Source organism: Giraffa tippelskirchi, chromosome 7 (genome assembly GCF_054371585.1).
Source record: "Giraffa tippelskirchi isolate mGirTip1 chromosome 7, T2T-mGirTip1v1.2.pri, whole genome shotgun sequence".
Taxonomy (NCBI): domain Eukaryota; kingdom Metazoa; phylum Chordata; class Mammalia; order Artiodactyla; family Giraffidae; genus Giraffa; species Giraffa tippelskirchi.
In genome coordinates this window covers 142,564,799-142,586,936 of record NC_137281.1, presented here as the reverse complement: position 1 = coordinate 142,586,936, position 22,138 = coordinate 142,564,799, and the positions used below count along the sequence as shown (strand labels likewise).

Genomic DNA, 22,138 nt, shown 5'->3' with positions numbered 1-22,138 from the left:
TTGAACACTCCCAGGAAACGGACAGGTAGCTCAAACCAAGGGTTGGAGCTGCAGCGGGCCAATGAGAGAGAGAAATGGGTCAACCTGGGGTTTGAGAAAGAGAGAGCCCGCACAGGGCGGGGGACGGGGACGGGGGGACCCGTGACGTAGAAGCAGGGTGCGTGGAGAGGGGCGGGGTGGATGGCTGGCGGGGGTCGGCGGCGGCCAATGAGAAGATAGGATAGCCCGGGGGGACGGGCCCGGGAGCAGCGGGGCCCCGCCCCCTCGGGTCCGCAGGGCTGGGGTGGAGCCAGGTCCGCGTCAGGTGGTCCAGGGCGTGCGGGCGGCGCAGGGGGCGGGGCGCAGCGCGGAGCGGGGAGCGGCGGCCGGCGGGCGGCGGCGGCGGCGGGCGGCTGCTGGCACCGGCTGCGCGAGCAGGTTACCCGCGGCGGAGGTAGCCAGGCCGCCCCAGGAGGGCGATCGCGAAGGCTAAGGCTCTGGCCCGCCGCGCCCCAATGCTGCGGTGAGCACTCGAGCTCCACGCACTTGTCGCCGCGCACGGCCGGCCCCAGCCCCGAGCGATCCGGCGCTCCCCGCCCCGCCAACCCCGGCCTTACCTGAGGCCGCCGTCGGGGGAGGGGTGTCCCCCCAGCTCTGCGGAGCCGCATGAACAATAGGCGGCGGCGGCTCCTGCGGGCGGCGGCAGCCCCGCACCCTATGGATCGGCCGCTCCATGGAGCCCTCCAGAGCGCTTCTCGGCTGCCTGGCGAGCGCCGCCGCTGCCGCCCCGCCGGGGGAGGATGGAGCCGGGGCCGGGGCCGAGGAGGAGGAAGAAGAGGAGGAGGAGGCGGTGGCGGCCCCCCGGGAGCTGGGCTGCGGCGCGCCGCTGCCCTACTGGACGGCCGTGTTCGAGTACGAGGCGGCGGGCGAGGACGAGCTGACCCTGCGGCTGGGCGACGTAGTGGAGGTGCTGTCCAAGGACTCGCAGGTGTCCGGCGACGAGGGCTGGTGGACTGGGCAGCTGAACCAGCGAGTGGGCATCTTCCCGAGCAACTACGTGACCCCGCGCAGCGCCTTCTCCAGCCGCTGCCAGCCCGGCGGCGAGGACCCCAGTTGCTACCCGCCCATTCAGTGTAAGGCGAAGGCGGGCCCGGGAGCCCGGCGGGGGAGTGGGGCGGGGGATGATGGAGGCCTGGGGATGATTGCGGAGGGAGGGGAGACCTCCCTGAGGGTTAGGTTGGGGTGGGCAATGATTGACCTGGGTGTGGTGTGCGCGCGCGCGCGCGCTCGGGCTGCACGGGCTTTCGTGGGTGCAGTGGGTAAGATAGACAACACCGCAGGCAGGCCTCGCCTGGAACCTCGGGCGCTTGGGGTTCTTCACCTTCACCTGACCACCTCAGCAGCAGCTTGATTCCACATCCTGAATCCCCAACAGCCCCCCGCCCCCCAAATATGGCAGGATTTTAGGCAAGCTGGTGGTTTCTGTAATAACCTTAGTCCTCAAGTCAGGGACCTTCCCGACCTCTTCTATCGCCTGTCCTCGCCCCTTACTTTTGCTTTAAAGGAGATGGTGGTGTCTCCCTCAGGGCCGAGCTGGTTCACAAGTCCCGGAAGCCTCTGAAACACCTTTGAAATACCGTGTTGATTTCTTCGATCCTAATCTTGTATCTCAAAAGTGGTACCTTTAGGAGTCTCACTGAATAATGTGCTAAGAAGGGTGTGTGTGTGGGAGAGAGAGTGGGTGGAGGGGCAGGTGATGAGTGGAGAAGTGATAGAGAGGGAAAAGTATGTCATTCTCCCCAGAGAGATCAGGAGCACAGGGTATAGTGGTTAAATCCCAGCCCCTTAACACCTAGACAATATATTTTCTCCTTTCTTCTCACCCTAGATCCTTGCCTATATTTGGTATTTGCCAAATCTCAGGGGAACTATACCCAGGGGTCCCTCCCAGGGCCTTTCTTCCAGTGTCCTGGTTTTCACCAATTTCCCAGGAGCCCCCTGTTCCACACCCTGTAATGAATTTTTCTTTGTTTTTTCAAAGGAGTTAACTTGCCACTAGAATCCTTTAATCCGCGATGCTAGGCAGTTTTAGAAGAAAGATGTAAATATCTCCCGGTACAGTTTACACTATTTTGTATTTGAGGGTTTCCATAATTTCTTTCCTGTTAAAAAAGTATTGTTAGTACACATGTATCTTTATTTATTCCATGTTTTATGTACTTTGCCCCTTAGCTGATTTAAAAAATCATTACCGAGGGATAACTTTAAATAGTTTAAAACTTTTACTTGTAACAGTTATTTCTCTGGTCCTATGACTTATTTTCACCCAAACAATTGTATTATATCTTAACATGTTTATTAAATAACAGCCATTAGTATCAAAATCATAGCCTCTTTCCTTGTTTTGACTGTCAAATTGACATTCAAGTATTTAGCTTCCTTTGTTTTCTGTCTGTTTTATTCAGTTAAAAACTTCCTGCTTCTGCTATTTGATCTTTATAATACCTGGAGGTGACTAGTTAAATTGTTGCATCTTTTTGGCACTAGTGCTGGAAAGGTGAAGGCTAAAGGTCCTAGCATATAGTGTCCCAAATAGTGTTGAAGATGAACTTGGTCGCATACTGGAAGAGGTGTTGGCCTGGCATCTTAGAAAGTAGTGTAGTTTAAACATATCATATTTTGAGGTTCTTTGTGGGTGATGTTTGGTAATTTGTTTTTCAGAGACATCTGGTGTCAGAGCAGAAGAGCTCTGAGGTTCGTGGGCAGGAACTGAGTTTCTTTAGTAGCTTGCGCTCCTGCTGTCAGAGCAGTCAGGAGTGAACCTGACCGAGGCTGGAAGAATCCACGCACAGAAAGCCAGATAGGTCCACTCTGCACCATGTTAGAGGCTCCTTCTCATTTGGGTGCCCAGGACTTCACCTTTACGGTAACAAAAGTTACCTTGGATAGAATAGATTCCTATATCTAAAACTCAGATGATGAGAAATCAGGAAACGTTGTACTTACTGAAAGAATTGACTTGAACAACATTGCATTTGAAGGTCTTGTTAAGTTACTTAGCCACACTGGGAGTTCTGATCTTGACTGGGCTTAATTCTTGATAATTCAGAAAATTTAGTTCTAATCAAAAACCAATTAGAGTGCCTAGTGAAAGAGAAATACTGTGTTAAATACCAGGGGATACAGAAATGAGAAGGTGAGGAGGTACTTAAAAGTCACGCATGAGGGGAACTGGTGATGTAAATATATAATTTAAGTGCAGTGCTTTGCTAAACGGAGAAGGCAATGGCACCCCACTCCAGTACTCTTGCCTGGAAAATCCCATGGATGGAGGAGCCTGGTAGGCTGCAGTCCATGGGGTCGCTAAGAGTCGGACACGACTGAGCGACTTCACTTTCACTTTTCCCTTTCATGCACTGGAGAAGGAAATGGCAACCCACTCCAGTATTCTTGCCTGGAGAATCCCAGGGACGGCGGAGCCTGGTGGGCTCCCGTCTATGGGGTCGCACAGAGTTGGACACGACTGAAGCGACTTAGCAGCAGCAGTAGCAGCAGCAGCAGCTTTGCTAAAGGAAGTTGCTGATCTGATCAAGTGTTTCTGGTCTGTATGCTGTGTCCACTGGTTCAGTTACTGTCACTCAGAAAATAAAGGTGATTGATGACCTTATCAAAGACTTTGAATGAAATCGAGCCTTTGACAACTTTTCCCCAGTTAGTTTTTTGAACCTCCTCTTTGGGACATGAATTTTGCTATTAGATAGTGAATAGAAGACGCAAAAGTGTTAGTTACTCTGTCGTGTCTGACTCTTTGCAACCCCATGGACTGTAGCCAGCCAGGCTCCTCTGTCCATGAAATTCTCCAGGCAAGAATACTGGAGTGGGTTGCCATGAATAATGTTCAGTTTTAGTTTCAAATACTGCTTTTCAGAGTGAAACTTTTGTTGCAGACTTTAATCAAAACAGAAGAGGAGGAAATTACTAAATCTTGTGACAAGGAAAATATATAGGAAGCATATTATAAATCATCCAACACTCATAGAGTGCTTTTATCTTCTCCAATGTAGGTATTAGAGTTTAGCTCTCTGTGGGGCTGACAAATATAAATAACCCAGGAGCTTGCTCATCTTCTTTATTTTAGTGAAAGATGGAAAATGTACAGTTATATCAACTTTGGAGATCTATAACCATAGGTATTGAGAAAAAGTTTCTTTTACAGGCGAGTTGAGTTGTTTTTGTTTTCAAGCAGGGCATAAATTAAGGATATGATTGATTTACATTTCTTTTTCTTGCACTCACTAGAAATATAAGGGTGTATTTTCAGATGTAGTTAAGATTTTTAAATGAGTGATGTGTGTACCATTCACTTACCCCAAACTCATCAGAATGTGCCAATATGTTTAGTTTCTAAGGATACATTTGAGAGGGAATAATGTCTTGACTCCAAGACTGAAAGAAATAAGGTTTTTTTCCTGGTATTCCTGGAAATATTCTTCTACAGAAACCGAAATATGTGCTGCATGAGACTTGACCTGATTCTTACTTAAAACCAGGTCTTGACTGGATCAGGGAAGGGAAGGAGTCCCACATGCTCTCAGCTTCCGTGATAGTCTAGTTTCTATCCACAAGGACCTCCTAACAGGGAAGAGAAAGGAGAGGACCCTCCCTACATCCCCCACTGTTCTGTCTTCTGTCTGCCTGTAAGTTCTCTTCTATACTTTTCTTGAAGGCTGGTCAAAATATTTCCTTGACTAAATAGCAAGAACATGAGAGTTTATATTCTATGCAGAGACAGAGAGATCATGGCTTTGCCTTACCCACAGAGGTTTTCTGTCTTCTGTGAAATGCCATCAGAGGAGCTGTCCTTTCAGCACCCTTGTTCAGAATCACATCTTTTAAGTCCTTGTATGTTTAAATAAGGGGCTTCCCTGGTGTCTTAGTGGTGAAGAATCTGCCTGCCAATGCAGGACACACAGCTTCATTCCCTCGGTTGGGAAGATCCCCCGGAGAAGGAAATGGCAACCCACTCCAGTATTCTTGCCTGGGAAATCCCTTGGACAGAGGGACCTGGTGGGCTACAGTCCATGGGGTTGCAAAGAGTTGGACATGACTTAGTGACTAAACAATGATGATAAATGTTTAAATAAATATTTAACACCTCCTGTGTGTTCACAGCTATGCTTCAGACCAGAGGAAAGAAGAGGGTGGATACACAAGAAAATACAGCACTTAATTTCCTTAAGGAGAATTCAGATATCTGAGGAATAAGATATGCATTTATTAAATAGGCACCTACCTTTTCATCCATGAAAAATCTGGTAGGAAAAAAAATGAGTGCTCCCTCCATGACCAAGGGATTCCTAACATAACTTACATTTTTCTCCAGGAAAGTTCTAATCTCTTTTTGACGTAGGCATATTTTTTCTTATTCATGTAATAGATAAGACAAGAATTAGTAATCAGTCAGGTTTCATTTTAGGACCTAAAAACACTCAAGCTATTTTAAGCAGAAAACAATTTAGTAGAAGAAATTGGGTGCTTATAGATTTGTTGGAAGGGCGGGGAGAAGGGGCTCTCGGCTAGAACTATGAGACCAACTCCCAGTCCATTGCAGACCTGGCCCACCAGACAAGCTGGCGCTTCCCTGAGAAGGTACAGAATCAGGAGTTGCCATTGAAGTTGACTTCTCCAACACCCTGTTGTAGTTGCTCTCTGGAGATTAGGTGACTACTTGGCCTTGCAACATTCCTTTCCACATCCGCAAAACTAATAAGCTACCCCCATGAACTATAACCCCCCAGGCTCCTCTGTCCGTGGGATTCTCCTGGCAAGAATACTGGAGTAGGGTGCCCTTTCCTTCTCCAGGGGATCTTCCTGGCCCAGGGATTGAACCCACGTCTCTTAATCTCCTGCATTGGCAGAAAGATTCTTTACCACTAGCGCCACTGGGGAAGCCCAATAGTTGGACATTGACATGATATTATAGAAAACCCACTTCTCCACAGCCATGTTTACCATGAGAAGCAGCAAGGAGATGGTCTCCATATCACTTCTGCCTTCTGAATCTTGTGCATCTCATTGGCTGAACCAGCACTTGGTCAAGAAGTCTGGGAAATGTAGTTTTTAAACTTTCCAGCCTCTGTAGTACTGAAAGGTATACTGGAGGATTGTAGAGTGGGTGTAGATCATTAATCTGCAGGACACACTGTTTATTTTTCAAGAAGGGTGCTAGATAAGGTGATGATCTGTTGTTGTTGCTGTCGTTTATTTACTTCTGTTCTCACAAAACTTTTAAATTTTTTTAATTGGAGGAAAATTGCTTTACAATGTTGTGTTAGCTACTGAGGTGATAATCTTGAACAATTGGAACTTTGAGTGTGCACATGGGCCACATATTTTGTATACTTAAAGGCAGTCCTACTAACTTCCTAAGAGTTTTCTTTGTGCAGACTGCCAGGTGCGTTCAGTTCAGTTCAGTTCAGTCGCTCAGTCGTGTCCAACTCTTTGCGACCCCATGGACTGCAGCACACCAGGCCTTCCTGTCCATCACCAACTCCCTGTGTCCACCCAAACCCATGTCCATCCAGTTGGTGATGCCATCCAGCCATCTCATCCTCTGTCGTCCCCTTCTCCTCCTACCCTCAATCTTTCCCATCATCAGGGTCTTTTCCAATGAGTCAGCTCTTCGCATCAGGTGCATTACAAAATATAAATGAATATTAGCCCTAGATAGAAGGGAAGTGCTATAACTGAGCAGGAACCTAGTTCTGAGCACCACCAGCATCTGAATGGAGAATGGAGACACTATGGAGCTGGCTAAGAATAAAAAAGAACAGTCTGCAGTGGGCATCTCCTCTTTCAGTCTTGCCAAGAGTTCAGAAATACGTGATCTTTTTGTTCAGTTTTTTTTTTTTTTTTTTAAGCAGTGTGACTATTCTCTGTGTTCATTTCAGGAGGTTCAGTTCCGGTTTTTCCCCACAGATCTGAGGTTGATTTCTTTCATACTGAAATATATTCCCCCCATTTTACGTTAGTGTCTATTGGTCACCAGCTGAATGTTCAGCACATAAAGGACAGTGGTGGGTCAGACAGAGAGGATCAGCCTTCATGCATCTTGCAGTCTAGCAGGACAATAGGCATTGAACAAGTAATTATAACCTTGTTGAGTCTTGCCAATAGAGACTGCTATGGGAGTGCTTGATGGGGGCCTGGCCTCGCTTAGTAGGAGGGTTAGGAAAAGTTCCTCTAGGAGATTGATAGTTAAGCTGAGACCTGAGACCAGCTGGGTCAGCTGGGTGAAGACAAGGAAAGAGACTGAGAAGACAGAGAATAGGATTTTCATGAGAGAAGCATGAAATAGCACTTCACTTGTATACCAACACCATATCTAACTCAAGATTCATAATCACTAGTGGTTATTATTCCCTATCCAGGGAAGACTTTCCAAACAGCTAAAGATAGAATCAAGTATGGTAGCTTCAAACTGGATTTGGGATGGGAAATGAGAGGGTGGGGGTGACATTGGGGACTTCAGGGATGGAGCTGTGACAGGGGTAAGATGTTGCCTTGGAGACTCCCCTTTCTTGCACACTTTAATCACCAAGTCCTGGTAAAACCAAGGTTTGAAGGTCTCCTGATTTTTTTTCCTGATTTCCAGTCTTCATGGCTGCTGAGATTTGACTCTTGTGCTTGTGTGCCTGGATTACTGCAGTGGTCTCCTTAGTGGTCCCTTTTGCTGTTACATTCCACATAGCTGCAAGAGTTTGTTTCCTTTCTAAGTCACAAATCTGACCCCAGCAAGGCTTTGAGCCTCATCTATCCTAATGCATATAATCCAGCTGCCCTGGACTCCCTGAAATTCCAGATAGGCTATATACTTTCATGCCCATGTTCTTTTTTTTTTTTCTTTTCTCTTTATTGAAGTATAGTTGATTTACAATGTTGTGTTAATTTCTACTGTATAGCAAAGTGATCCAGTTATGCATATACTTAGTTTCTTCCTTATATTCTTTTCCATTATGGTTTATCACAAGATACTGAATACAGTTCCCTTGTAGGAACAGTTGGACCTTGTTGTTTATCCATTCTGTATATACTAGTTTGCATCTGCTAACCCCAGACTCCCACTCCATCCCTCTTCAATACACTCACCCTCTTGGCAACTCCTAGTCTGTTTTGTCTTTGAGTCTGTTTCTGTTTCGTAGATAAGTTCATTTGTGTCATAATTTAGATTCCACGTGCACGTGATATCATATGGTATTTGTCTTTCTCTGTCTGACTTCTTCCCTTACTATGATAATCTCTAGGTCCACCCATGTTGTTGCAAGTGGCATTATTTCATTCTTTCTTATGGCCGAGTAACATTCAATTGTATGTATGTATCACATCTTCTTTATCCATTCATCTGTTGATGGACATTTAGGTTGTTTCCATGTTGGGGCTACTGTGAATAGTGCTTCATGCCCTATGTTCTTGCTCATGACTTTCCATCTACCTGGCTTGTCTTCTCCACCTTGGTCTTCATTTCCTGATGAGATCCCTCCCCCTCATTCTTTGGGCCCATTTCAGATGTTTCCTTCCTTGAGAATCCTTTCCCCACTCACCCTCTTAATCCCTGTCCTGTGGTGGGAGTGAGTGATTTCCCTCATCTTCGGATCGTACCGCCACCAAAGCTCTTTTACGCTACAGTTTGGTTGTTCTCTGTCTGCCTTGGCACTGTATTGTATGCTTCTTGCTACCTAGTGTATACACAGTAAAATGTGACTAAGCCACACAACAATTGATCTCCCCCAGTTTTCCTCATAGTTAAAATGGTTGATCTCCGTACAGTATTCTTCATGAAGTTCCAAGTAGAAGTTATTTCGTGAATACTTATTGAACACCTACTATGCGCTGGTCACTAAAGATAATGCGCTGGCCACAGAAAAAAATGTTACCCACTTTTCCTGTCCTTGGGGAGTTTATCGTGGGGAGACTGAAAAGCCAAGTGAACAGACAGCTTGTTGTGTTTACCCAGCCAGGTAAATGGGTGATTAAATGGTGTTTTTCAAATGTTTTTGACTTGCTCCTTTTTTCCTTTTCTTTCTCAGTGTTAGAGATTGATTTTGCGGAGCTGACCTTGGAAGAGATTATCGGCATTGGGGGCTTTGGGAAGGTCTATCGTGCTTTCTGGATAGGGGATGAGGTCGCTGTGAAAGCAGCTCGCCACGATCCCGACGAGGACATCAGCCAGACCATAGAGAACGTCCGCCAGGAGGCCAAGCTCTTTGCCATGCTGAAGCACCCCAACATCATTGCCCTTCGGGGGGTGTGTCTGAAGGAACCCAACCTCTGCCTGGTCATGGAGTTTGCTCGTGGAGGGCCTTTGAATAGAGTGTTATCTGGGAAAAGGATTCCCCCAGACATCCTGGTGAACTGGGCCGTGCAGATTGCCAGAGGGATGAACTACTTACATGATGAGGCAATTGTCCCCATCATCCACCGCGACCTTAAATCCAGCAACAGTGAGTACGGAGAGGTGGGGGCTGGAGGGCTTGAGATCACTTTCAGACTCGATCCATAGCTTGGGTTGGAGTAGATTTCTCAGGAATCTTAGTGGGCAGTGAAATGCCCTGCTTAAAGCCAGTCCATCCTTTGGGAATTCTCTGGTGGTTCAGTGGTTAGGGCTCCATGCTTCCACTGTAGAGGGCATGGTTGGGGAGCTCAGATCCATCATGCCACATGGCATAGCCAAAAACAGAAAGAAAAAGGAAAAAAAAAAAATTACCAAAAAAAAGAAAAGAAAAAAAATACCAAAAAAAGCAAAAACCCAATTAGCAGGCATGGTTGGCAGTGTGTAACTCTGTGATATACTGTTCAAACAAAACACATAGATTCGTTTTTCCATTTTGAGGAAAGGGTGGGTGCTTCTGATCACAAAAGGAGTTTTCCTCTTCAGTGAAACAATAGATAAAGCAAACCAATACCATCTGTTTGCATTTCTGTCTGAACTATCCAACCTGAGTTCCCACCAGAGAAGGGATATAAGAGAGAGCAGGTATGTCATTTAAGCTGTGAGGCCCGTTCAGGTGACCGTGTCAGCTTGGGGAACACGGCCTCACTGGTAGACCTACAGCTCTCCTGATAGCCTCAAGGTGGTATTAATTAATTGTCATAACTACATAGTGTTTAACAGCAGGGAACTGAGAAGTAACTGTTTATTAAACATCTAGAACCCATAAACTGGATTGTAAAGCAAGTGTTAGACATAATTAAATGGTGGGTTGGCATAAACTTCAGTCTCTTTCCTTGGCTGAATCAGCAGGCCCTGGGAGTATGCTTCTTTTGTGTGGTAATTTGGACTTTCCCTGGCCTAAACTGCATGGTAGAGAGGATACAATTTGGTAAATGGTGTATGCCTAAAGTCACTTTGGGCATCCTGTCCAGAGAGGAAGGTATTAGGAGTTTGGGGTCCCAGGAATTTCATGCTCTGCGTCCTTCAGCTTTGAGCCCAGAAATGCTTCAGACCTTGTTTTGCTCCTAGCTGTTCCAGATGTGGCTTATTTTTGTGTTGATGCTGTTGTGAATCTGTTAACTTTTAAAAATACGTTTTAAATAACATAGGTAGTAAGTGCTTTTGTTCTACAAAAATTAGGAAGTGTAGATAAACAAAAAGAAGGCTCACCCATAATGTTTTCCTTCTGGAAGTGTATATATTGCATCTGACATATTTTTCCAGACATTTTAAAAAGCGTATATGGCCCATATATACAGAAATATACTTTCTAACTTACTTTAGAATAGCATTTGTTACCCTTACCTCATCTACATGCATCATCTTCCCCTTTAATAAAAGCAAATTTCATCCTGGTGAGAATATGGAGCATTAGATATGTATTTTGGATATAATGCATGTGAAGGATTTAAATTCCATAGAATAAATCTGGTTTCTCTTTTCTTTCTGCCATTATTTGTCTTTTTTTTTTTTTTTAATAAATTTATTTATTTTAGTTGGGGGCTAATTACTTTACAATATTGTAATAGTTTTTGCCATACATTGACATGAATCAGCCATGGGTTTACATGTGTTCCCCTTCCTGGACCCCCCACCCACCTCCCTCCCCATCCCATCCCTCTGGGTCATCCCATTGCCCCGGCCCTGAGCCCTTGTCTCATGCATCGAACATGGAATGGTGTTCTGTTTCACATATGATAATATACATGTTTCAATGCTATTGTCCCAGAACGTCCTACCCTCACCTTCTCCCTCAGAGTCCATAAAATTGTTCTATGTTCTATTATTTGTCTTTACTGTATGATTATGCTCATCCTTTGTGAAAAATTCTGTTCTTTAAATGTGTGTGTGTGTGTGTGTGTGTGTGCTTAGTCATGTCTGACTCTTTGCAGCCCCATGAACTGTAGGCTCCTCTGTCCATGGGCTTCTCCAGGCAAGAATACCGGAGTGGGTTGCCATTCCCTCCCTCCAGGGGTTCTTCCCAACCCAGGGATTGAACCCAGGTCTCCTGCATTGCAGGTGGATTCTTTACCATCTGAGCCACCAGGAAAGCCCTTTAATTGTATAAAATAAGTTAAAACTTCTGCTGACTTAAAAAAAAAAAAATTTCTACCTAGAGATTGCTTTGGATGATGGAGTGAGAATAAGCAGATGTGTTGGTAGAAAATGAGATATAGAAGCTGAATTAAAAAAAAATCCATTCTTATATCCTTATCGTGCTGGGTGAATTAGGCATCGTGCACTAATCTTACATAACTGAGCCCATTTAAAAACTTGGACTAGGGTGATTGTAAAAGTTAATAATTTCCTCTATGAAGTTTTACATCTGGGTATATAAGGTTTTACAATTTCTGATTGATGTTTGGAAGTCTAGACTCTTATGAAGGGAAAGCTAACTTGCTAAGGAGATGCAGGGGACCTGAGTTTCATTCTGTCTCCTTGGAGACAAATCCCTGGTCCTTTGTCCTAATGTGGGTTTTAGGATTCCCGAGGGGGACCTGCAGGTACAGTGCATGGTGTCAGGGCATACATAGGGTACTATTTTAAAGGACCTCACCCAGCAAGACAGTTGATGCCCTGAAATGTCCATAGTCCACTGGGCTGCGTTGGTGCTGATGTTGATGCCTGCTGTAAATCTCACATGTGAGCTGAGGTAACTCCTTGGTATTTTTCTGTGGGTGGCTGTTTGTGATTGAATTTATCCGATATGAACCCTGATGACACTGTTGTTCTTATTCCATTGCTGTGTGTACATGACTTGAAGATCATTTTAGAAATGTTACATCACTTCTTTGCCTCCAGTTTGAGAGTTGTAACTTCTTTGTGTTTTGCAGATTTGGGGATACTGGCCTGTTTCTCTTGGTTTTTATTAGGAGCTCCAGAGAGTCATATTTTGTTCATAGTCATATGAGGGCAGAATTCTATGAATTATATGTGTTAGTTGACTTTGAACCACTAGAGAAAAGAGTAAGGTACACATAGGGGCTGTCTTGTGGAAAACAGAAAGTAGCTGGTGATAAAATCTAACTGTTACAGAAGGTTCAGTAAAAAAGTGATTTATTAAAAGGCCTTATATATCCTGATCATCCGTTTAAAAAAGTCATGTGCTATTTACGACATATGTGTATCATAGACCATCTTAGGTTGTTCATGTATCATCTGAAATAAGTTTTGGTTTAATGCACATAACTTGAAAAAACAAAACAAAGTAACAGTGGCTAAAACAAGGTATACATTCATTTGTGTTTGAAAAGAAGGCCGGGGTGTTTAAAGCATCTCCACATCTCTTTACTGCATCTCAGGGTTGCCTTAGGATCCAAGATGGCTTCTGAAATGCCAATTATTTGGTCTGAGTCACAGGCCTGAAGGAGCAGGAAAAGCAGAAGCACAGGGGAAGCTGCTCCCGTGGCTGAGTCGTCTCCCATTAGCTTCCCAGAAATCTAGCACAACACATCTGTGTGTATTCAGTGGCCAGAATGGAGTCCCATAGCCATGGCTAGCGCAGGGGCCACTGGGCGGTGGAGGGTTTTATTCTGGGTTGGCATGGATCCTGGCTAATAATCAGGCTCTGATATCAAGGAAGAGAGAGAACATGGATGGTGGGGAAACAGCTGGCAGTCTTACCATGAAATCTGGGAACATGCATTGGGAAGAAGTGTTATCTTAGATATTTATTAGATATTTAGCATTATACAGCCAATAAAGCAGGGTTAGCCAGGCGCTGGGACGTGTGGCGCAGACTCCTGATTTAAGGGGATGATTTCTACTACTCTACCACAGTGCATCATTAACTTAAACATCTCTTCTTTAAGCTACTCACTGAAGTCCTGGCTATAAAAGTAGATTTATGTGTCTCTGCTCCTCACACTGGGGAAAACCAGCCACTTGATTGTTAGCAAAGATGTTAGTAAAAGATGGTCTTTTAGTGGAAAGATTGTCCTTTTGGGGGTAGGTAAGTGGATTTCAGGGTTTTGGCTTAAGGACATTTGGCAAAATAACAGTTTAATAGGGGCTATTAAAAATAAAATTAGTATAAAAATGAGATGATGGAAAATGAAAAGCCTTGCTCAAAGTGAAGGTAGTGGTATTACTTTTGTTATTAACTTCTTTCCTCCCCTGAGAAAACATGGAAGAACATAGAGCTAAACGCAGTGTGTGTTTTTCCTTTTTTTTTTGCATTTTTGCATATTTCTTTTCACCCCTAAATCTTAACTGTGCATGCATGCTGTTGCTTCAGTTGTGTCTGACTCTTTGTGATCCTATGGACTCTAGCCTGCCAGGCTCCTGTGTCCTTGGGATTCTCCAGGCAAGAATACCGGAGTGGGTTGCCATGCCCTCCTCCAGGAGACCTTCCTTACCCAAGGATCAAACCCACGTCTCTTACATTGGTAGAGATCAACCCAGAGATCGAACCTGCATCTCTTACATTGATCCATGTCTCTTTCATTGGCAGGCGGGTTCTTTACTGCTAGAGCAACCTGGGGATCCCCAAATCTTACACAGGAAATCCCAATAAGTACATTGCTTGTAGCATGCTTTCTCTCCCCACTGCCAACTTGCTATACTGTGACCACTTTCTTATTAAATAAATATTCTTCTACCACAAGATATTTAAAGGTTTTACAGTTTTCCACTACAGTTTTTTGGCCTCCCAGGTGGCTCAGTGTAAAGAATCTGTTTGCCAAACAGGAGATCCATGGGTCAGAAAGATTCCCTGGAGAAGGAAATGGTAACCCCACTCCAGTATTCTTCCCTGGGAAATCTTATGGACAGAAGAGCCTGGCCAGCTATAGTCCATGGGGTCACTAAAGAGATGGACATGACTTAGCAACTAAACAGCAACAACATCTACAGTATTTAGATATAGTATATTAACTAAACCAAACCTGTATATAGTCATCATCACCAAACCTCTAAATAATAATAATAGTAATAATAGCAACAAGCAACTAATTCTTATTGAGTGTTCTCTTTTGGTCAGGCCCTGTCTAAGCATTTTATGTCGGTTCTCATCTAATTTTCATAGCAGCCCTGTAGAGTGAAGACTGTGAATATCTTTATTTGACAAATAGGAAGCATAGGCTCAAAGTGACCAGCCGTTCCTCTAGGCTCTCGCTGCCAGTCCTGAGACCAGGTCTGACTCCTCAGAGCTGCACCGTGGCCCGCACTCCGCTGTGGGGTAGCTGGCGTGTTTCACTGCCCCACTACTTACTTAGTGTAGTGCTTTTGTTTTATATAATAAGAATAATGTTACTCTGTTCACTGGACCTTAGTGGCCACATGTCATTAACGGATGAGAACTCATTCTTAATTTCACAGCTGAAGGAGCAGAGGTCAGCAGTGAACTGGATTTGGTTTGGGACTAGCCACGCCTTTTCAAATGTCAGCTTGAACTCAGCTAGCCTTCCTCTTTTCAGAAGTCACCTTCTCACGGGTCTTTGTTGTCCTATCTCCCTCTTCTTCCTCTGAAGGAGTTTTCCCTTTAGCCAGGCCAGTTTCGTCTTTCCCCTGGAATATACTGTGTATTACTTCCACCCACTGGGCCCTCATCACACTTACTGTTGCTGTGGAATCAAGCTTGCTTTCAGAGGTACCCTCACCTCATCTCTCTGCCTGTCCAAACCCTACTCATTTTCCTGTACTCAAGTCACACCTGGCCACTTCCTGTTAGCCTGTCTCTGGAGTCAGTGCTAAGCAGGAGGCTCTTTCTAAGGTTAGCCAGCAGGTATACCAGGCATGTCCTAAAGTATTGTGTTCAGTGGATGGGTGCATTTTCTGTGGGTACAGAGACACATTCTGCAAGTCAAAATAAATACATAAGTGAATAAAGCAGAAATGAAGCAAATGACCATCCAGGTGAGTATGACTCAGCGGGCAAGGCTGGGAGGTCTGACCTGCTGGCCATGTGCACCTCTCAGTTCTTCAACTTTGCCTGGAAGCCTTGCTTTCCCCCTTTCACCTGGACGTGACCATCTCCTGTGCAGAGCTGGTTCTCGTTGGTGTGTCATTTTGAGCACTTAGTGTTGGGACTATAACAGACACGGCCCTGCCCTCAAGGAGTTCCCAGTGGGGTCACAAAGAAGGACCTAAAACCAGCCCAGCGCAAGCATGGCCCCCCAGAAGGTGCTGGTGCCTGGACATTCCCCATGGATTCTCTCGCCTCAGCCCTTTCCTGAAGTTGGAGGGGCTCTGGTCCCCTTCTTAGGATTCGCAAAGGGAGCTGCCCTCTTCATGGAACATTTGCCTTCATTCCGCCCAGCTTGCTTGGGGAAGCTGTCCACCTGTCCTTCCTCTGGCGACCCTGGGTTCTGCTCTGTAACTTACTCAGGTGCAGGGAGAAGCCCAGGCCCTGGGCAGCATGTAGGTACCTGCAGAGCCTGTGCTGGAGTCGGCAGAGGATTGTGTTGCGTGGACGATCTTGGTAGGTGTTTCTGGACTATGACTGAGCCCTGAGCTTGGGGAGAACACCATGGTGAGTGTTGGGTTCAGGGCAGGAAAGGATTTGGATGAAGGATGGAAATTGTGAATTTCCACACCATTCTTCTGTTCCTTCCCCGCTACTTCTGTTTCCTCTGATTCAAGCCTTGGTTACCTTGAAAGTCAGGAAAATTGTTCTATCTTCTCTTCCCCACAACCTTCCCAAACCTGGTAACAGCTAAGTAGCCATCTCCCTTTTCTGTGGGTGGCCTGTAAATCACTGCAGATGGTGACTGCGGTCATGAAATTAAAAGACGCTTACTCCTTGGAAGGAAAGTTATGACCAGCCTAGACAGCGTATTAAAAAGCAGAGACATTACTTTGCCAACAAAGGTCCGTCTAGTCAAGGCTATGGTTTTTCCAATAGTCATATGTGGATGTGAGAGTTGGACTGTAAAGAAAGCTGAGTGCCGAAGAATTGATGCTTTTGAACTGTGGTGTTGGAGAAGACTCTTGAGAATCCCTTGGACTGCAAGGAGATCCAACCAGTCCATCCTAGGAGATCAGTCCTGGGTGTTCATTGGAAGGACTGATGTTGAAGCTGAGACTCCAATACTTTGGCCACCTAATGCAAAGAGCTGACTCATTGGAAAAGATCCTGATGCTGGGAAAGATTGAGGGCAGGAAGAGAAAGGGACGACTGAGGATGAGATGGCTGGATGGCATCACTGACTCAATGGACATGAGTTTGGGTGGACTCAGGGAGTTGGTGATGGACAGGGAGGCCTGGCATGCTGCAGTCCATGGGGTCGCAAAGAATTGGACATGACTGAGCAACTAAACTGAACTGAACTGAACTGTGGCACTGTCATTGCTCAGGGTCAAGGTTTGTGCTTCGGGATCTCAAAGGAGACAAGAGCCTGTCTGTGTCTCCTTCCCCCCATGGCTCTTGGAAAGTTTTCCCTTCCTGACTTGGTGCTTTCCCCCATTCCCAGGAGGTAGCTCCGGGTCGCTTATGGATGGGAAACTGGGACACAGAGCAGTGACAGTGGTCTGGTTGAGGCAAGAGAAAAAGGTGGCTTCTTCCCAGGTCACCCATCTCTTTACCTGAACGTCTGTGTCAGGACCCCCGTCAGCTTCCTGCTGAACCACACTTGCTCCTCTTATTAAGGAACGATCTATACAAAATGTGTGTAGGTTTGGAGAGAAGAGGGTTACAGCTCACACTAATTTTGGGAGAAGAGGGTTACAGCTTATACTCATCTGAGGCTCAGAGAAGGTTATGGTGAAAGGAGAGCTTCTTAGTTGGGCATCTGGGTAAGAAGAGGATGGGGCAGTGGAAGGAGCCCTGACCAGGTGCCCCCTGGGCTGAGTGGCCCCAGGCACAGCTCGTCATTTCTCTGGGCCTCAGATTCCTCATCTGTGAAATGAGAGGTTTGGATGAGATGGTCTCTGAGATCCCTCCCTCCCGGGGCTGACATTACATGATCTGAAGTGTGAATGTGTGTGTGTTGGGGGTGGGTGATGACCCCATGCTCTGTCTAAATCTGTGTCTGGCTACAGTGCACCTAGGCTCCCCACTTACTGGGTTCATTGCAGGGGCCAGAGCTCCCTATGAGGAGTCTTCACCAAGCGGTTCAGCGGGGAAATAGGTGACCGGAGCCCATGGGTTCTCCCTTCCCCCTTTGCTGCTTGGAGCGTGGCAGATGGCCTTGCTGAGACAAGATGCACTGGCCACATGAATCATGCCAGGGACTTACAATACACTAAGGGCAGCCTTCCTTCTGGAAGCAGGACACGGCTCGTCACAGGCCACCTCTGTCCTTGGAGCTGAGCGAGGGGTATCCTGGCCTGTCAGAGCTCTGCGGCTGGTTTCCCACTCACTTCTCTGAATCAACAACACAAGGCTTTTTCAGACGGGGCTCCAGACCACTGGGTGTTGTTGTTTAGTCACTAAGTCGTGTCTAACTCTTTGTGAACCCCATGGACTGTAGCCTCTCAGGCTCCTCTGTCCAAGGGGTTTCCCAGGCAAGGATACTGGATTGGGTTGTCATTTCTTTCTCCAGGGGATCTTCCCCACCCAGAGATCGAACCCGTGTTTCCTGCATTGGCAGGGACATTCTTTATCACTGAGCCACCAGGGAAGCCCCCTAGACCACTTAAGTGGTTTTAATCTTGTGCCTCTGTGCCCATCACCAACAGAAGTGTGGGAGACTGCTCATGCAGCACACTAGAAGTGGCCATGAGACACAGACATGAGAAGTGTTAAGGCTGTGGATCACGCTTCACCTTCTTTCCTAACTTTCCCAGGATTTTCGCTCTCTGTGGGAAACTCAAAGGTTTTGAGAAGTATTTCTCCCTTAAGCTTGACATTGGGAGCCATGTGGTCTCATGGAAGGACCACTGCTTGGGAGTCAGAGAGACTCGGATTTAGGCTACTTCTTGTGCCCCTGATGTTGGGCGTGTTTCTTGGACCGCCAGGATTCTCATCTGTAACACATGGACAGGACAAAAGAGAGCAGCGCTGTTTTAAGATGTCCTGATATGATGTGCGCCAAGTATCACCCGGGCTTCCCAGGTAGTGCTAGTGGTAAGAAACCTGCCTGCCAATGCAGGAGATGTAAGATACGTGGGTTCGATCTCTGGGTGGGAAGACTCCCCTGGAGGAAGGCACGGCACCCCACTCCAGTATTCTTGCCTGGAGAATCCCATGGACAGAGGAGCCTGGCGGGCTGCAGTCCGTGGGGTCGCAGTGCGTCAGACACGACTGAAGAAACTTAGCATGGAGGTATCACCTGGAATCACACTCGGTGAAGGGCTGCTCCTTTCCCCACTCTTTCTATCCCTTGTTATTTTAGGTAGACACAGGCTCTAGTTGGGGTTCCCTTTTTAAAGTATTATGGGGATTTAGGCAGCCAGAAAGCCCTGCTTTCTGCCCAGTCAGCTAGGGGTAGTTTTATCCCTCTCACCAAAAAGAAAGTGAAGTCACTCAGTCGTGTCCGACTCTTTGCGAACCCATGGACTGTAGCCTACCGGGCTCCTCTGTCCATGGGATTTTTCAGGCAAGAATACTGGAGTTGCCATTTCCTTCTCCACCAAAATGGGCAGATTTGTTTCAGCTGAAGCCACGGAAGGCACCGATCCCCAGATGCTCCTTCCTCCTGTGTGCGGGCCTCTTGCTGTCTCCGGACCCAGCCTTAACTTGCAGCGCTTGGCCCCCTGAGAACGCTGCCTTGTCTTGTTATGGCCTTTGGCCTGATTGAATGGGACAGCTGGCCAGTTTTATGGCTCTGCTGGCCTCTCAGCTGATAATTAAAATGCTTTTGCCCCAGGAGGAAGGCAATATATTTCTCTCGCTCTTTCATTTGCTGCCAAGGTCAAAGGGAATGCCCTTTCTCGCACCCCCCTCCCAACTTCCCCAAATCAACGTAGCAGTCTTGTGGCACAGTTTCTTTTGAGACCCTGGAATATTCAGAGTGGGCGAAAGAGATTTTATTTTGAGTGTTATTGTCTTCTTTTGGAAGGAGAATGGAGTATGATTACCCCTTTTCCTTCTTGGTATTGCAGCTTTATTTCCAAATCTGGTTGTGCCCAGCACTTAAAAGGTCCTCAAGAAATGTTTGTGGTTTTGATCACCACAGATTCCAGCCCTGTGCCTTTTCCCGTACATGAATCCCCTTGCCCCCAGAGACCTTCTCCAGACAACACTCAAGCTCTCCTCCTTTAGAGCCCACACTTGAGAGGTGAATCCCCTTTTCCACTGGAGATGAGCCCACGTGAGCTCTAGGTGACATTGGTTTTGAGTCCTCACTCTGATGCTAGCTGGGACCTTCGGAAAAGGATGTACTCTCTTAGTTTCTGCAAATGTAAAATGGGAATAATCATAATCCCGCCTCCTTCATTTTACTAGGTAGAAGTGAGGATTAAATAAAATCAGGTAGGTGTAGCTCTTAGCAGTGCCCAACACAGAGTAAGTGGTACATACATCTACTGATCAGTAGTATGTAATTCCAGCAGCTGTATTCCCTCGGTATTTACATCCACAATTAGTGATCTTGTACTTTCAAGTATGATTTGTCTTATACTTGTATTTTCAGTATTTTATTTATATTTTCTCCAGTTGCACTATAGATTCTTTTTTTTCAGTAAGCTTTTTGGGATGGGGAGGGTACATCATGTGACGTGGGATCTTAGTTCCTCAGCAGTGAAAGCACAGAGTCCTAACCACTGGAGAACCGATATATATGTAGGTCCACGTTGGGTGTCTGTTTTATATATAGTGTGTATATGTTAATCCCAGTCTCCTAATTTATATCCTGCCCACTAGGATTCTTGACAGCAGAAGTGTTGTTGTTTTTCCTTCTTCCATTTTCCCTGCTCCTACCTTCCCCGCTCCCCAACTCTGCCTACCATAGGGCTTACATATCGCAGTCCAGATGTTCGTCGGCAGTTCCAATTTTGCTGTGAAATCTTGCCTTTTCTGCTCCTACTTCCTTTCTGGATGGACTCAAACTCCTTTACTGGGTGAGCTGCCTTTATGGTTGTCCAGCCTTGGCTTTTATATATCCATTTCATAAACTCTTCAGGAGCTTGGGACCCTAGGGAAAGGGTTCCTTGGAGTTGCTTGGAAAGTCAGAAGCTTAATGTCTGCCTCTGGAATTGCCCACCTCTGAAGGCTCCGTCTGTCTGTCCATCCCTGGGAGCAGAGTTGGGGCACCCCAAACCTGGGGCAAGGGAGAGGCAGTGATGGATCTTATAGGTAAGACCTTTCCCTGCAAATCCTGGTGACTTGTTTCCAACCTGATGTGCCTGATACAGCAGTGTAACAGGAAGAAGGATGATGATTGAAAAAAAAAAAGTTATCCTGGATTCCACTGTGCAAATCTGGCGTTTTAATGGTTATATATGATTTGCTCAAAACCTCATCTTCTCTACCATTATAGTCATAGTTCACATACTGTCTGGACACTTATATTTTTTTGTTCCTGCCTTCTGTTAATCTTCAGAATCCAAGGGGAAGGGCAAAGGGCCATGGTTGAGTAAAACAGAGATAGTCTTCTGTTTCCAGGGACCCTAATTTTCTCTTGTGTTTATTGGTAAGGTTAGAGCTTAAAGGAACCTTCTTTTGTGACCCAGAGAAGTTGAGTGGCTTGCCTAAAAGCCATCCACTTGGGGTTCCTGAATCTCATGACTGTGTTCTTTCTCTCAGCCACTCCCAGACCCTGACAATGGCCAATTACCCTGCCTGGCTTTCCAGCCAGTGTGGTGGGCAGTGGTGGCATGAGGCTCTTGACACCAACCAGGGAATCAGCAATGACTAACTTACAGGACCCAGAGGTCAAAGCTGAGGAGTGAAGTCTGTCTTTCCTGCTTGCCAACATGAACTTGGTCATTTTCTTTTCTGTGTTACGTAGAAGGATAACAGTATTCACTGTTTTTCTAGGTGGTTTAATTTTCAGGAGGAAAAAAACCGTAAAAAAAAACCTTTGTTTCTTCTTTTTTTTCCCCCCAGTTTCACTGAGATATAATTGACATATAGCATTGTGTACATGTAAGGTGTACAACATGATTACCTGACACACATAAATATTGCAAAATGATCACCACAATAGGAGTAGTTAACACATCCATCACCTCACATAATTACCGTGCTTTTGTGTGGTGAGAACATTTAAGATTTATTCTCCTAGCAGCTTTCAAGGATTATATGCTTATATATAGTCTTATGCTTATATGCTTATATGCTTATGCTTATATATAGTCTCCATGCTGTACATTAGATCCCAGAACTTCCTTACCTTATAACTGGAAGTTTGTACCCTTTGACCAGCATCTCATTTCTCCCACCTCTCAGCCCCTGGGAACCATCATTCTGTTTTGTTTCTATGACTTCGACTCTTTTTTAAGATTCCACAGGTAAGTGAGATCATACAGTTTGTGTCTTTCTCGGACTTATTTCACTTAGTGTAATACCCTCGAGGTCCATCCATGTTGGCACAAATGGCAGAGTTTCTTTTTTTTTATAGCTGAATGATATTCCATAATACGTATACACTTCGTCTTTATCTGTGCATCCAAAGATGGACACTTGGTTTTTTATGTAGCTTGCTAATTGATCTCTTCTAGATAGTGATTTCATCTCCTTTGGATATGTACCCAGAAGTGGGATCGCTGAATCATAAGGTACTTCTATATTTAAAATTTTTTTGAGGAACCTCCATGCTGTTCTCTATAGTGGCTGCACCAATTTAC

General features: G+C 45.8%; 1 protein-coding gene across 3 annotated transcripts in view; it reads left to right on the top strand.

The window, feature by feature from the left end:
• The first annotated feature begins 360 nt into the window (after positions 1 to 360).
• Positions 361 to 22,138, top strand: part of MAP3K9 (mitogen-activated protein kinase kinase kinase 9) — a 78,818-nt gene continuing 57,040 nt past the window's right edge. For all 3 annotated transcript variants that reach the window (XM_081508885.1, XM_081508884.1, XM_081508883.1), the window contains exons 1-2: positions 361 to 1,112; positions 9,066 to 9,479. In XM_081508885.1, the coding sequence (XP_081365011.1) occupies positions 713 to 1,112; positions 9,066 to 9,479 (814 nt within the window). In that variant the 5' untranslated portion in view covers positions 361 to 712. The remainder of the gene's footprint in view (positions 1,113 to 9,065; positions 9,480 to 22,138) is intronic.